At 41.4% G+C, this 15,989-nt stretch overlaps 1 protein-coding gene across 2 annotated transcripts in view; it reads left to right on the forward strand.

Moving 5' to 3' along the window:
• The first annotated feature begins 1,147 nt into the window (after positions 1 to 1,147).
• The window catches only part of CHRNB2 (cholinergic receptor nicotinic beta 2 subunit), a 39,921-nt gene continuing 25,079 nt past the window's right edge, over positions 1,148 to 15,989 (forward strand). The window contains exons 1-2 of one of the 2 annotated variants that reach the window (XM_063438949.1): positions 1,148 to 2,063; positions 2,105 to 2,191. In XM_063438949.1, the coding sequence (XP_063295019.1) occupies positions 2,143 to 2,191 (49 nt within the window). In that variant the 5' untranslated portion in view covers positions 1,148 to 2,063; positions 2,105 to 2,142. Of the gene's footprint in view, positions 2,192 to 15,989 lie in introns of both variants that reach the window. The other variant, XM_063438948.1, reaches the window with a different exon arrangement.

The raw sequence follows: 15,989 nt of genomic DNA on the forward strand, positions 1-15,989 counted from the left end.
TTACTGGGGCCGCACGTGGCTCAATCACAGGCTTCCCATAAAAAAGCCTGTGTTTGAACCAAATTGCCGACTCAAATGTACCCTTTCCAGGCCCGCGAGGAGATAAAGAGGGGGCGTGCGCCCACACGGAGTGAGGGAGTTAACAGGCGTCATTTATGCACAGAATTGACAGTTATGCACAGAACTCTGTTCCGGCTGCCTAAGTCACGTGTGCTGGAGGTTCAACTAGCCCCCAGCACACAATTAAGTATCTCAGTATGTGTAATGTTTCAAGCAGGAATACTGCACATACTGACTCCTACCACCAAGACCAATTCAAACACTGAAGTAGGTGGTGGTTGAAGTAAGGAGTAACCCTTTAACATCTTATGAACATGTGAAAAAAATAGGAACATTTGAGAATTTTAAACATTTCATTAGTTTGGCTTAAAATTTCCTATAACTTTGTCAAATCAGCACATTTCCTAAATGGTTATTTACAGACGATTCGTACAGTTTTATTTAAAAGAATGATAAATGATCCCAAGCAACCAAAGTTCGTCAAACTGTTAATTCCATTTTAATGTGCTTATTTCACTTTATATATTGTATTATTTCTATTTCTTGAATGTTGCTCTTTGTTCTTTAATATTTGTGAAAATTATCTATATCTCTGACAAACAGTCATGTATTGTCAAAATTCAGGAATATATTTAATAACTTCATTTTAACTAGCTGTAGAAAATACTAGTATAGAACATTAAATAAAATATGCAGATTACAGAGCTTGTGTGACACTAGGTGGGGGATATTCGCAAACTAACACATTGCAGAAGGGATTCAGGATACAAAGCAGGTAAAGTTCTAAAAGTGGAACCACCGGCATGAACATTCCATTGGTTTCCATGGTAATCGTTCCATGTTAGAACTTTGCGCTAGTACTGCTCTTCCTACAGTATCCTTAATTCATGACATAAGAGACCTACAAATTCCCTATTAGCAGCGTGTAGGGGAAGATAAGCGATGAGGGTTGGGGGGAATATAGATAGACTATTAAGGTGGGGAACTGGGGGAGTGAGAGATAGATTGTGTGGTTTCCTCGTAAAGAAAGTAATGACATGGGGAGGTAGGCTGAGTTTGTGTATTGGTGGGCACATGCTAGGCTGCTAAAATAGAATGGTAGGTTGTGTAATACATAAAGCAGCCTTGATCCTCTTTGTGGTTTGGATTGCGCTTTGTTAATCTACAAGAGCAAAGGACTCACGCTGTTCGTTGTAGGGGTCTCCCGGTAATCACCTTGCTATTTACCAACACATCGCTGGGGACACTGGCAGAGATCTCACGGCGCCGCCATGCCTCTGATGCAGTCCCCGAGTAGACCCTCCTCTAGCATTCCTTGCGCCTGCGCATTGAGAGGCCGAGGAGCAGGAGCCAACTGGAGCACCTAGCAGGGGAATCCTGCCATATAGCGGCGCCGAGTATGACTCACTTGAGGCACCCTTGGAAGGTTAGCACCGAGCAGGCTGTGGACTAGCCTCCAGGATCTACCTTAGCTCTGCAGCTGTGTATGAGTCCTTGTCTGTCACCGTACAGAGGGAGAGTCCTGCTGGAGGTCTGCCCAGCACCCTGCCTGATCACACGGGTATCTTCGGCTCTGCACAAGGGGGTTCAGCAGCTGGGAGATCCTTTGCAGCGCATTGCACAAGGAAGGCAGCAGCACTCAGAGCTCCTGCAAAGCACTGCTCAAGGAATCCCCCGGCACCACAAAGAGCCTCTACAGCGCACTGCACACGGGATGCGGCACCACTGAGCTGCAGAGCACTGTGCAGGATCCTTAGTAGCTGCAGAGCACAGGAGGGAGCATTCACGAAGGCTAAAAGGTTGCAGAGCACCGTGCAGGAGACTCGGCAAAACAACTAGCGGGTGCAGCGCACTGTCCTGTGGATTCAGCACCCCTGGTAGCTCATGCAGCACGGTTTCAGCACTCAGGATAGTTACTGCAGCGCACTAGCCCGGAAAGCCCCAGCAGCGCACTGTACCAGCTATTCAGCACCCCGGATAGCTCCTGCAGCGCACTGTCCCGTGTATTCAGCACTCGGATAGCTCCTGCAGCGCACTGAGCAAGGACTGGACACTAGGAGGACATGAGATTATGAGCGCAGGATGATGGCCCCTCTCTTCATGCAGCTCTGTCTGCTTGGGCTACTGAGAAGTAAGTACTGTGTAGGCATGGTTGGGCCTGCTCTGCCCTTCCTCATCAGCATTTCCAGGGCCCACTCTCCCGAAATGATAATACAAGCCCTACGACCTGTCTTACCTGTGCACTTCACAACCAATGCTTTACATTAAAAATTACAAGGGGCAAGTCAAAAGAGCTCTCTGCACAGTGTATATAATATATACAGCATGCATTCTGTGTTCTACAGTACCATATGTTGGGAGGAATATCCTGTACTGTGCAGGCTCACATTATAGCTGTAAGATATGGGGAACTGCTATGCAGGCATTGTGTGCTAGTGTCAAATATATATGTATAAGTATAAAATGTTTACATACTATGTGCTGGGTCACATGCTGGCTGCCTATACATTACCCACTATACCTGGGTCATGTTATATTTGTACGTAAAGTGATATTCTGTATACACTATGTACTTGGGTCACATTTTATTTAGAAGGAATAGGAAAATCCTGTATAGATGGTGTTTGCTGAGGTTTCATTTTATCTGTAAGGTGCAGGGATACCCTGTATATACACCATGTGGGGTCACATCAAATCTGTAAGGTTTAGGTAAATTCTTTATGCAGACTGTTCTGGGGTTTCAGTGTAAGTGTACACACTGTGTGCTAGGTTCACATTATATCTGTAAAGTGTAAGGATATTCTATATATCTGCGGTTTGCTGGGGTTACATTAGATCTGTAGCATATAAGGATATTATGTTTACACACTGTGTGCTGGGGTCACTTTATATCTGTAAGGTATAGGAATACTCTGTATACAAACTTTGTGCTTGAGCCACATTTTATCTGTACAGTGTACTGATATGCTGTATGCACGCTGTTTGGTGGGGGTCACATTTTATCTGTAACATCAAGGGATATTCTGTATACAAATGTGTTACTTTATATGTAGTAGGTGTAGATATATCCTTTATACATACTATTTGCTGGGGTTTTATTATATTTTTAAAATGCAGGGATATTGAACATAGACATCATGTGCTGGGGTTACATTTTATCTGGAATGTGTAGAAACATCCAGTATACACAGTGTGTGCAGGCTCACAGTATATCTGTAAGGTATAGGGATACTTTATATACATGCTGTGTGCTGGTTCACAGTATATCTGTAAGGTATAGGGATACTCTGTATACATGTTAGTGTGCTGCGGTCACATTATATCTGTAAGGTATAGGGATACTCTCTCTGCAGGATCACAGTATATCTGTAAGGTATAGGGATACTCCATATACATGATGTGTTCAGGCTCACAGTATATCTGTAAGGTATAGGGATACTCGCTGTGTGCTGGGGTCACCGTATATCTGTAAGGTATAGGGATACTCTGTATACATGCTAGTGTGCTGGGGTCACATCTGTAATGTACAGGGATACTCTGTATACATGCTGTGTGCTGGGGTCACATTATATCTGTAAGGTATAGGGATACTCTGTATACATGCTGTGTGCTGGGGTCACAGTATATCTGAAGGTATAGGGATACTCTGTGTACATGGATCTCGCTTACAACTTACTGGGCTTCAACCAGGGCAGGCCAACTCATCGAAAGTCTCAATACTGCTGGAGACCTAGTGGCATACAGCAGAATAATTTAGTGAGGGGAAAACGCATATACATAAATGTATTCGGCATGGGGAGGAAATCAGGTAAAAGGATTCAGGATTAACAAATCAAACTGGAATATAAAAAGCAACCAATCACTTCCAGAGTGCTCTAAGGCCAAATCTGGGTTCGGGTTCCATATGCAGAGCCGATCATGAAGACAAGGCAAATAACATTCATGGTTGCATTCAGTATCCAATGGGGGAGGGAATTTTATGTCAAGCTGGGGGGAGGAAAACAAGCTGACCCCTAGAGAGATCTGGAGACAATAAGTCTAGGAATGAAATAAACACATAGGTGACTGGTACAATGCTACATTGGTAGAGTGGACACTGCAGTACTTGACGCAGGTTTAGCCAGAAAATATTCTGAACAGCTATTGATCTCGCTGGATATTCCACTTGTTTAGCAATTTTGCACATAGTACAACTGCAAATTAGGATACACATTGCAAGTTCAGCCTGGAGAAAGCAGCCAGCCAGAACTGCCACCACTCCCATACATCCAGTGTGGCCAGTGGCCAGCAATCTATGTGCATGGGTTAACCCAACATCCTGGATTAACCTTTACTGTCTGCTTAGCTGCTCTGGATCCCTTGACACTGGCTGCCTTCCCCTCCATTGTTCGTGACATACTGTCTATAAACATGAAAATAGGCTTGTGGGCACTCTAACGGTAACTTTAGTCCATCACGTGTTCCACATAACAGCACAAAGACTGGACCTTAACAGACACATTAAAAGGAGAAAGGGGGTTGTTTTTATTAAATATATCTCAGAAAGTTAAGGGATAGTAAAATGTACTGTAATATGTATTAAAACACATGATAAATTATATTATTTAAATTTTTTGTGCAGGTAGTTGCATATCAACATCAAACGCCACAACAGCGTACACTGGTATATTCAGGTAGGACAGTAGCATGAGTAATTGCTAATTTTTTGTACTTTATATATGAACAAGCTTAGACGTATAGCGGTAGTTTAACGCAGATGGGATCATGTCTAGAGAGGTACTGTACTATTTTCAAATTAATAAAACATGCTTATGCAGGATATGCCAGTGCATGAGTAAATACTCATTACTTTAAAACATGGTACGTATTCTGATATGTTGGTTTCAAGAGACATAGCTTAGGTAAAACAGAAGCAAATCATAGGAGAGTAAAAAATGGGTCGCAAGAGAATACTGAGAACGGGCAGCAGCTGAAATAGCCTGCCCTTCGGTCGGTCCCCGCTCAGTTCTCAAGCTGTTTTTTGCTCATCTTATGCCATTACAGAGAGAACTTCTCTGAAACATATCAGACTGGTCCCACCCATACGGGCAGTCCAGATCCGAAATCATAGGTAAGGCAATGCTTTAAAGTCCAACCTTAAGACAGACTTTTTAAGGGAAAAACAAGGTAATGAACACCACTGGATTCACTTTGCGAAAGTCATGCTGCCCCCTGTGCTTAGCTCCACTGAGCTGTTGGAGACGGCATGCTGTCAGGCTCGCTGAGTCCCCCAAGCTTGCGGTTTTCCTTCCTCCGACCTGGTTTTAGCGTGAGCTGAGTCCTGATGTGAGGATGGGTCCGGTAGGTGCCACTCCGCCAACCCCGGGCTCTGCATGAGTTGACCACTTGTGCCCCCGGTTCCAGTACTATGTCTGGCCGATAACGGGATTCCTGCCAAGTGTGTTCCATCCAGGCATTGGGCTGCGGTTTGATGAACATCCTCTAGGGCCTCAAGGCCCAGGAAGGTTGTTGTGGGGACCAGGCCCAAGCCCTGGGTTCGAAGGCTAGGCAATCCAGGATTACTCCGTGGAGTGGTGGAGGAGTTCCATAGCGAGCGTCCCATGAATGGAGCTGAGGTGCCTCTGAGCTTTGCTGCCTGCGAGCAGTGGGTGAAGTTGCGCTCCATGTGGGCCCTGAAATCGCCATTTTGTTGGTATGGTACATGTGCCTGGGCTCCATGCGCATCCCGCGGGAGGCATGTTGCTGAGCTTCGGCTCCCTCCAGTGGGGTCCAGGTTAACCCCCCCGGCCCATGGGGGTTGGACCGGGGCCTGCGAGGCGTGCCACAGGGCTGTAGTATGCTAGCCAGGCTTGCAAGCAGAGCAGCAGCCGTCTGCCCCACGTCTCCAAAGTTTCGTACCGCAGAGGCCCCAACACTCCCAATCTCTGAGTCCACGATTGCGCCAACCGTCTCCTGTGCACTTTAGCTGACTTTTCCTCTCAGTTGTCAGCGGTGAGTCCATGATTTCTGCCGATTTTAGTGAGATTCAGCCTCCCCCCCCCTCCCCCCCCCAATTATATTCTTATAATGGTTCAAAGAATGAAGAAGAGGAAAACTTGCAAAATTCTTTATTTCTAAACCAGGATTATTTTACTCCTGAGATTTGTTATAAACGTATAGTAATGAGGCTCTATCAATAGTGGAATTAGGGACAGGACACAAATTGGCACGAGTATGGTGTCACTTTACAGACAATGTCATCTTTAGATTGTGCTAGCATAGATGGAAGCCTTATCACTATTGGTACATTATTTTTAAACTTTGAAGAGGAAATGCCACTTCCCGGGATGTTTTGCAACAATCTCCTCCATCAGTCATTGTTATAAGCTTTACTACGAACCTGGCAGTCAGTGTAGAGAGAGCATACAGAAAAGAGGAAAATGAGACAATCTTTCTGTTTCTCCTCATTTGCAATGTCTGCCCTGTCTGAACCGGATTATGATGTTGAGATGTAATTTGCGAACGGAACATCTCATGATTGTTGATTTTCAGTTATTCAGTGGTATAAATTCCAAAGAAGTAAAAGTTCTTTACTGGCATAGCAGTAAAGAAAACAAACATGGAGGCCAGAAACATGTTTATACCCAATCCAACAAACATCCAGAATACCCCATGTGCAGTAACAAGGCCCAATTCTTTCACTTGCAGTAAGTGTGTGCAAATGGAACCACACTGTGTAGAAATTGTGAAATATAAATATTTTAGCGACAAATATATATATTTTTGGCACAGAAGCAGTGTGTTTTCCTGTCTGCTTGGCAGTATAATACATGACACATATTTATCACATATTTCATGCTCTGTATTACACTACTATCATAGAGCCAGAAAGTGTGAGTGTGTGTGTGTAGTTTGAGTGTATGGCTAATGATGTGTGTGAGATGGTTTTATGAATCATTCAGCAATTTAGATTAATGCTTCGAAACACAATGTGAAATATAGTATTGCCCCCTAAATAACCCTTAATAATGAGTACTTTGATCAATGTGGACATACCTTGTGGGGGTAAAAACACCTTTTTTGAGCTGGCTCGTAGCTGTGAGCCCTTCCTTATAATTTAACCTTGGTGGGCACTGCAGCACACTCTGCAGATTTACCTTTTTTGGCAATGGGCTCTATTTCCGAAGGTGAGGGAACTAGACTTGTTTTAGCAACTAGAAGAGCAGGCCTATTTCAGTAGTTAATACAAATTATTGAACGGCGTGCACATAAAAACACATTTCTAAATTCTAGAAGGCTACTTAAAAACTCCTCTCTCAGCATAGAAATACACATTGGAATTAGTACATGACCCACCGATATTGGGGTACTGTGAAGTAGTCATGGGCTTAATATGTATTATGTATAAATTTTGGTCACTACGGCAGCACCATTCCTGCAAATTACATGTTCCGTACCCCCAATTCCCTTTTGTCTTTATTATGTCAGTACTTATAGAAGACTGGAATATTTTTTAAGAATTTAACGGGCCCTCGTCCATAAAGTCTTCCCTAATAACTTAAACATAAACACTTCCAGGTAACTACACTACAGACAGACACATACAATTTCTCACACTTATTACAAGACCTGTGCACTCACATTTAGACTCGCAGATGAAATCACACGGATATATTTACCTTTCCACTTACATACCTGTGCACACACACACGTCACATTATCAAAGCATACAGCTTTATACGCCGTTATTATAAGGGGTTTCCATCTTTCATAACTGAGGTGGGGCATTCTCACTGTGACTCTCTGCCGGGGAACACTAATCAGTGGGCGAGTCTGATAATGTTTGGTGGCTATGTCTTTTTCAGTCACTGGTGTTTGAATGCATTTACTCACAGATTTCTGAGTAAATGCTCCTCCTTAGTTTGCTTATTCTGTATATGGTCTGTAGATGGATCCATAAAAAATACCTGTACCGGTAAAAATTCCCAGAGAACCATGCATGACTAGGAGGCAAAGACTCTGCTCTCTGCAACTCCACTGACACCAAGAAAGGTCAGTGCATTGATGAGTGCTTTGAGCACTCTCAAACTCATGGCTACTTGAATATACTGCCAGGGGGTCCATACATATGCATCATAGTCTGGCAGCCTAGTCAGCCCCTGGTACTGAGGCTCCCTGATTATTGAAACTTCAGGCCACTATTCTAAGAACAAAACAGATTAACCCATAGAGTGCAAGGTTTGAAACTGGTCCTGCTCAACTCCTCTCAATCGCTTCGGTGTCCATTACTTTGGTGAACGTCAGCCCCACTTACTTATTTTGCATTTAATCAACAGTGACATGGTGCTATGAGGCTGCAGTTCACAAATCCCCTTTATACGAGTTAGCCCAGGGGGAAGTTGCCCCTACAGTAGGCTTCCACTGAACACTATCACTGTGCTACCTTTGTGTTATAATTGCTAGAGGTGGGTGATATTATGAGAGACTATACAGATGTATGGATTATTGTTGTGGACAAAAAGTAAATCCGCAGCTGTTGTGCACTAAAGAAGTAACCTAAAACATGGGAGTTGTAATTGCAAAACTTTTGGTCGTCCCGGATTCAGAATATCCCATGAAAGAAGTTTGCTCCTGCTTTTTTTGCTCATTTAGTTGACTTTGTTTGGACGTTGTTCATAGATCATCGCTGCCATCTGTGCTGTGTCTGTGGACCTATGTCATCAGTTATGTCCCTTACTTTATAGGAGACTGATGACTCTGTTTGGCATTTTGATACTACCCAATGGTGGCTGCCGCATCAAAACGCCCATACTAACCTGTAGGTTTAAACTGGAGAGGTAGGTGGGTGTAACCTACCAGCTATTTTGATAGACCTTTCTGCACTACTTATACTATCTCTGACGGTAAGTTTGCTTGGACAACCACCTTACATCTCCTAAGCCTTTATCTCGTACTATAATATTGAAGGCACCGAGCATGTGCATTCTCTCTCATCTTGGTAGGTGTTTTTTTTTTTGTTTTTGTTTTTTTTCGAAAATTTATCACAATAGGCAATAAAAGACTTACATTTAAAAATATAAACAAAAGACAATAGAACATGTGCATTCTCTCTCATCTTGGTAGGCGTTTTTTTAAAATATCATTTGTGTTAATATTTCTCAGTGCTTAGAACTTGTTTCCCCTCATACCATTTCAAACTGGCCATTCCATTTATTATTAGTATTATGGGACTGCTACTATTCACAAGCTTCAACAGTGGAGCCCTATTCACATCATCTTACCATCCTTCTATCTTCTAAAGCCACTCTCCAATCTACCAAGACCCTAATACCTTCTTTTATCCAAGTACCTCTAAAGCAAACCTCCTGTTTAAAAAGCACCCCTCATATGTCCTTCTTTCTACGAAGAATTCCTAATGCAGCCCTTCCGTTTGGTAGGTACACATAACATCCTTCAATTGATAAAGTAACCCCTAATGCCAAGCTACTATTCAGTTTGTCATTCTAATATCACCTTCTTATATCCATCATGAATGTGTAATACCAGTCTTCAGTCACTTGCTGTACCCGTAAGAGCTACAGTTCCCTCACCGAAAACAACAAACTAAGCAGGTAATGAAGGACCCCCTGGCCTTGGGAGTAGTACCCCACATCTGCTGTACATTTCCTAAATGTTATGCTTTCCTTGCTTGGATTATTGAATCTGCTGATCATTATTCACATTGTGTCTGGAGCCATGTGTATGTTCTGTTGATTTATGACAATCCAGCCACTTCAAGATTGCAAGCTAGTTTGATCAGGACCTTCTTCACATCTGGTGTCTGTCAGCATTGGTTTTGACTGTCAATTACTTGTTAAATAACTCCATTGTATAATGAATAGCTGGGTGAAAAATGTTGGCGCAAAATAGATGAGAATGAATTCCATCTAACTCAAATGATGTCCACCGATTTAATGATGTTGGGTGAGCTTTTCAAATTGTCTAATTTAATTTTTTTTAACATTATTTCAAAATATATATATGTGTATGAATAGTTAAAAAATCAAAATATTACAAATTAAAATATTTTCATATTTAAGAATTAGTAGCTCTTCCAAAAATCATGTTTATCCAACAATATTAAATCAAGGCCTATGTCGGATGAATCTTTTGGGCTTCAGAGATTTCAATACAGTTAACTACTAAAGGCAATTTGCACACACATGCAAAGCATGTAAGATCAATTACAAATGTCTAAACCTTTCTGATTAAGAACTATTTTGTGTATGCTTTGAGTGCAATGGCGATGTAGTGGGAGATGAGCTCTGCTGAAAAGGGGGGATGCCAGCCTGACATGCAAGGCAGCCATGTTGGCCTGGGAGTTGTCTGTGCATGAAGTGCCTCTGAAGTACTATAGCATGGGTAGAATTTTGTTGCTTCATTTTGTCTAATGACAATCTCTAAGGGTATGGCAGGTTCAGTCTCTGCACGAGAAGATGGCTGGTTTTATCCCTGCTTGAAGATATGGATGGTTAGATCTCTGCATGACACAATGGCTGGTTAGATTTCTGCATAAAGATATGGATGGTTAAAACCCTGTATGAAGATATGTATGGTTAAAACTCCGTCTGAAGATATGGATGGTTAGATTTCCCTAGGCAAAGATGACTAGTTCAAACAAAGTATGAAGAAATAACAGTTATGTGTTCGTACTTGATTATTTAAAGAGCTTGAAAGTCTTCATGTCTAGATTAATCACCACTGGAAGCAATGTGGAATTGCATGGCAGTCCAAATATCTAGATATGTAACACCTATAAATGGGATAAAGTTTAGGTGGGATCTTCAAAAACTAGGAAACCTTGAAGGTGTATTTTATGCCCATAATATACATACATGTGTGGCCATCTGCTTAAAAAACATTTCATTCCAAAATCTAAAGCATTGAATTGGAGCTGGCTTTCCATTAGATGTTGGAACACTGAAGTAGGGGTCTGCATCTCCTCATCGTAGGTTGTGGAATGATGGTTAGATTTGGGGCCTATCCTGTAATGTCTTTTATTTTAAAAGCCATATGTGCAGGCCAGTCAGGTTCTCCACTTTTATTTCTACTGTGCATTTCAGTTCACAATCAGGGCACACATTTAACTGGGGTAGCTCAGAAATTTGATGAACTGATGTGTTGGAAAGGGAGCATCCAATGGTGGTAAGTCATTGATCTCTACAATATTGACCATTTGTCAACCAGTCAACCATTACTTGTCTATGGAGACTACATGGTGGACTCAGCTGTGGGTTTGACTGAGATATAAGAATGAAAAAGGATGTCCAGATATTTTTGACCATTTACTCCATATAACTAAAACATTTTTATCTTAAAAAATATATATCTTTACGTAGCTATGACCGACCCATTTATACATTCTGAAAACTTGCTGATCCCCCTATTGTATTGTGTACTAAATTGTAGAGAAGAGATCTCTAACTTTGTGCTTGTTAGGTTTAATTTGTGGCTTTTTAGCCCAAAGAATAAGTGTCTGGTAATCAATGGTGTGATGTATTTATGGTGTAAGGGATGAAGCTGTTCGTTAACCTAATCTTATCGTTAGAATTACGCCAGACAAATGACACCCAGAGGAGCCATAGATTTCTCAAATGCCAGTTCTCTTAACAGCACCAGCCATCATTACCAGGAAATGTGACAGATGACATGAGGGTAAAGAGAGCTTTGCGATGATGTCATCTCGGAATCAGAAGAACACAGGGAGAGGCATTAGATATAGAGCTAAGGGCTATTTCTGAAGCTGGAAATGTGAAGGTTCATCAGGGAGATCTTGTCTGGGAATTTTCTAGCCTCCTGAATCACTTTAAACCCGAGATTGTCTTAGACTGTCAGGGCGGTTCAGTTCAGCCGTGCAGAAGAACGAACAGGAGGCTGTGTATAATTTATAGACTCTACGTATCATGTGCATTATCTGCCTGTATGATAGCCCTCCCACTCACACCAGCAGTAGCATGTTACTGTGTGACGTGACATATGTCTCACTGTCCTATGGAACAGTCAGGTGTAGAGCATGTCACAGGCTCAAGCTTATTTCTGTTGTGTTTATAAAGCAAAGGTTGAAAAAAAAAAAAAAAGAGAGAACCCTTCTACGCTATTCCTATGGAAACCTTGAATTTTGTATTGTGGATAAAACCCAAACAGTCTATTTCCATAATTTTTGCAGTGTAAGATTTATTGCTGCCTTACATGCAGTAAACGTACAGTAATTTAAATGTTATTGAAGATGTAAAAAGCAATGGCTCACTCTATTCACAGTTTAACACAGATTGATGAGCAAATGTGTGTGCATAATGTGTGTGTATTATACTCCTCTTCCATATTTAAAGGGATTGTCGTGAATAACTACAGAATTCCATTTCACTCTACCAGTAATTTCACTTATACAGTGTTCTCTGCAAGAAGGCTAGCAAATGTATAGGTAATAAAATAAATGAAATACTTATCCTGCCTAGAATGTAGTTCAGTATATGTTTGCCACTCACCTAGAATCCTCTCTAAACGACTGCAAAAGCATCCCCTTGAGCCTCTATGTGGGGTTACCAAATATGGGGCAAGCTTTTTATGTTTATTATTACTTAAAAATTATGCTATCTTCCAGCCATAAAGTCTGCTTAAATTATAGATTAAAGGGACACTATAGTCATCTGAACAACTTTAGCTTAATGAAGCAGTTTTGGTGTATAGAACATGCCGCTGCAGCCTCACTGCTCAATCCTCTGCCGTTTAGGAGTTAAATCCCTTTGTTTATGAACCCTAGTCACACCTCCCTGCATGTGACTTGCACAGCCTTTCATAAACACTTCCTGTAAAGAGAGCCCTATTTAGGCTTTCCTTATTGCAAGTTCTGTTTAATTAAGATTTTCTTATCCCCTGCTATGTTAATAGCTTGCTAGACCCTGCAAGAGCCTCCTGTATGTGATTAAAGTTCAATTTAGAGATTGAGATGCATGTTTGGGTCTGTGATTATGTTGTCTATGATTATGTGCATGTCTGTGTTTATAGGTCTGTGATTATATGTGTGTGTGTGTATATATGTATAGTAAACATGTGTTAAATAGATCGCTCCGTAATTTGGTATCCTTAAATAGGGCAATCCCGCATTAGGATAAAAAAGGGAGTTATCTACTAAACAAATAAAATATCAAAATTAAGAAAAGGGCTTTTGAAATTTTATTATATACATTAATAAAACTATATATTTTATGTGCGCCCAAGACTATCCCTCTTTGCTCAATGTGGCCCAGGGAAGCCAAAAGATTGGCTACCCGTAGCTTAAAGGGATGCCTGGGAACAGACGGAGATCTGAGAGGCTGTGAGGCCTAGGTTTTATGTGTTACGAAGGTCCATGTATCTGACCCACTGACTACGTTGTATCATAATCCCTTTTAATTCCTTTAAACTCTATCCAGCCTCTGACTTTATATTTTGTACAGCCATAGTCCCCAATACAGTAGTTAACATTCTCTTCTTCCGTGTAATCTATACTGAAAGCCTATTTTGACATGAAATTGATAGGTGCTAATTTTGCACACTGTGCTGCCTGCCCAAATCTTCACATCTTTGCCAGTCCACAAATGACAAATGAGTTAATCCTATGATAAAATGGCTTTACCCTGAAATGGGAAGTGTAATGGGAAGAAATCAGGTGTGATAAGGATAAGTGTATCTATACTATTGCAGGAGTGGGGACTTCACACTTCATTTTACTCTAGTGTACATTCCTTCATGTTAAAACATTTCCTGTAATTCGGTATTGTGCTTGGCCACAGCTGTGTTGTGATATACCTCCTGCATTAGAGTCACCCAAGGCTGCTCCCTGTCATGCGGAGGAGGTGATAGCATTTCCTGGTAATCTCTAAGGAGCCTGACACCAATATAGGTCTTATGAATACCTTGGAAACTGTGAAATGCTCCAGGAGTGTTATTCATAGAATGTGATTACCATGAACAAGACAGACCCAGAATAAGAAGCCAATATATACACTGACAGGGGCACTTCTCCTCCTGCGTTTGTCCTTGACCTATCAATGTTGCAGTGATCATTGCTTTACAAGGGGATTAATACTGGGCTATACAAACCCACTCTTGCTGTCACAGAGAGTGACCGCACCATTAGCTGAAGGACTGCATCACACACTTGTTTGTTCTTGTCTCATTGAGACACAATGTAAAATTATCAATCTCACAATGTTTGTAATATTATAGGTGTGGGCAGTATTATTATGTTATGTTATGTTATTTATATAGCGCCAACAAATTCAGCAGTGCTTTACAGTGGGTGGACGAACAAACATGGACTTGTAACCAGACGAGTTGGACACACAGGAACAGGGGGGTTGAGGGCCCTACTCAATGAGCTTACATGCTAGAGGGAGTGGGGTATTACTGGTTCTCTGATGTGATGGCTGAACTTGATGGATATAAGTCTTTTTTTTTCAGCCTGTAACTAGGATGGTGTGGTTAAATCCTGCAGTGTGCATAGGAACCTCATTCTCTCCTCCTTTGTCCCAGACTGCCAGAATGCTACCCTTTATTGTATCCGCTAGAATGCTACTCTTGATTTTGTCAGCTAGAATGCTACCCTTTATTCGTTCTGCCAGAATGTTACCCTTTATTCCATCTGCTAGAGTGCTACCATTTATTGTATACGCTAGAATGCTACCCTTTATTCTACCTCCTAAAATGCCACCCTTTATTCTACCTCCTAAAATGCCACCCTTTATTCTACCTCCTAAAATGCCACACTTTATTCTGGTAAAACACTTCCCTGTACATTTGAGCTCCTTTAAGGAAGAAGAAGCATTTCTAGCTCGTGTGCAAATTTCTCTGCTCAGTGAAGTATGAGGCTAGAGCAGAGTGAAAGATAAATGGATATTTTTAATCAATAGATGTAATTTTACAGAGTCTGGTCCATGAATTTGGGAGTTGGGACACGAGGGCTAATTGGGAGAAATACATACAAAGTTATTCATCAAACTCTGAAACTGCCAAGGCAGATTCGTAAAAAAAAAAAACAGTTTATACTGGGCAATATGGAGGATTTGCAATCCCTCACATTTAGCAAACGTTCTTAATTCACATGTGTTATATATCAGAATCCATTTAAATCAGGACTATTGGCCCTAAAAGTGCTAGATCAAAAATTAATTCCTAAATCATTTTTAAACTGTTACCTCAAATTATGTTTTTGTAGCCACCAGACAAATAGTTAAGGAAAGATAAACTAAGAGTACCAGGTGGAACCATGCAACACGGTAACTTGTATTCCACCAACATAGTTGGTAGTATGAGGATATGTAGTAAGTGGGCACTCCCAATCGCTTGGACTGTTAAATAGAAATGTTTGTATGGGTACAGAGGACCCTGTGGACCTAAAGGGAGGATCTCTGCTGTGGTTAATCCCTTATATCTCCTGCCATATTGCTAACAGGGCCATATTTGTTAGTAGGCTGCTGCCTGTCAATCAGTGGTGGCTACTCTGACAACTTGTGTATTCTTTTTACCTTTTTAGAAATATTTTTATATCATTTTTCACTTTGCTTAGTAGTAATTTTATTTCTTAATTTATGGAGGGTGGCATATTGGATGAAGAGAAGGAAGTAGAGGATCATTGAGCATGTCTTGCCCTCAGGAACAGGGGGTCCTAAATTCCTATTTATTCCTATTTCGTTTCTTAGCCCCTTGTGCACAGTGGGCATAAAGTATCACCAGAGAGTTTTTGTCATTTTTCTATAGAGTGGAAAGCTCCAAGTACCTTGCAAATCACAGATCCTGATTGGCTAAGGACCACGCATGCTGTTTGCAGCCTTGTTCAAACATTTTCAACATGTTCGAAATTTGTGATGCAATTCCAAGGTGGCCTCACCCATCACTGACAGATCATAATATCTACTAGTTAAACATTTTAT

This window comes from Pelobates fuscus, chromosome 13 (assembly GCF_036172605.1).
Source record: "Pelobates fuscus isolate aPelFus1 chromosome 13, aPelFus1.pri, whole genome shotgun sequence".
NCBI classification, from domain to species: domain Eukaryota; kingdom Metazoa; phylum Chordata; class Amphibia; order Anura; family Pelobatidae; genus Pelobates; species Pelobates fuscus.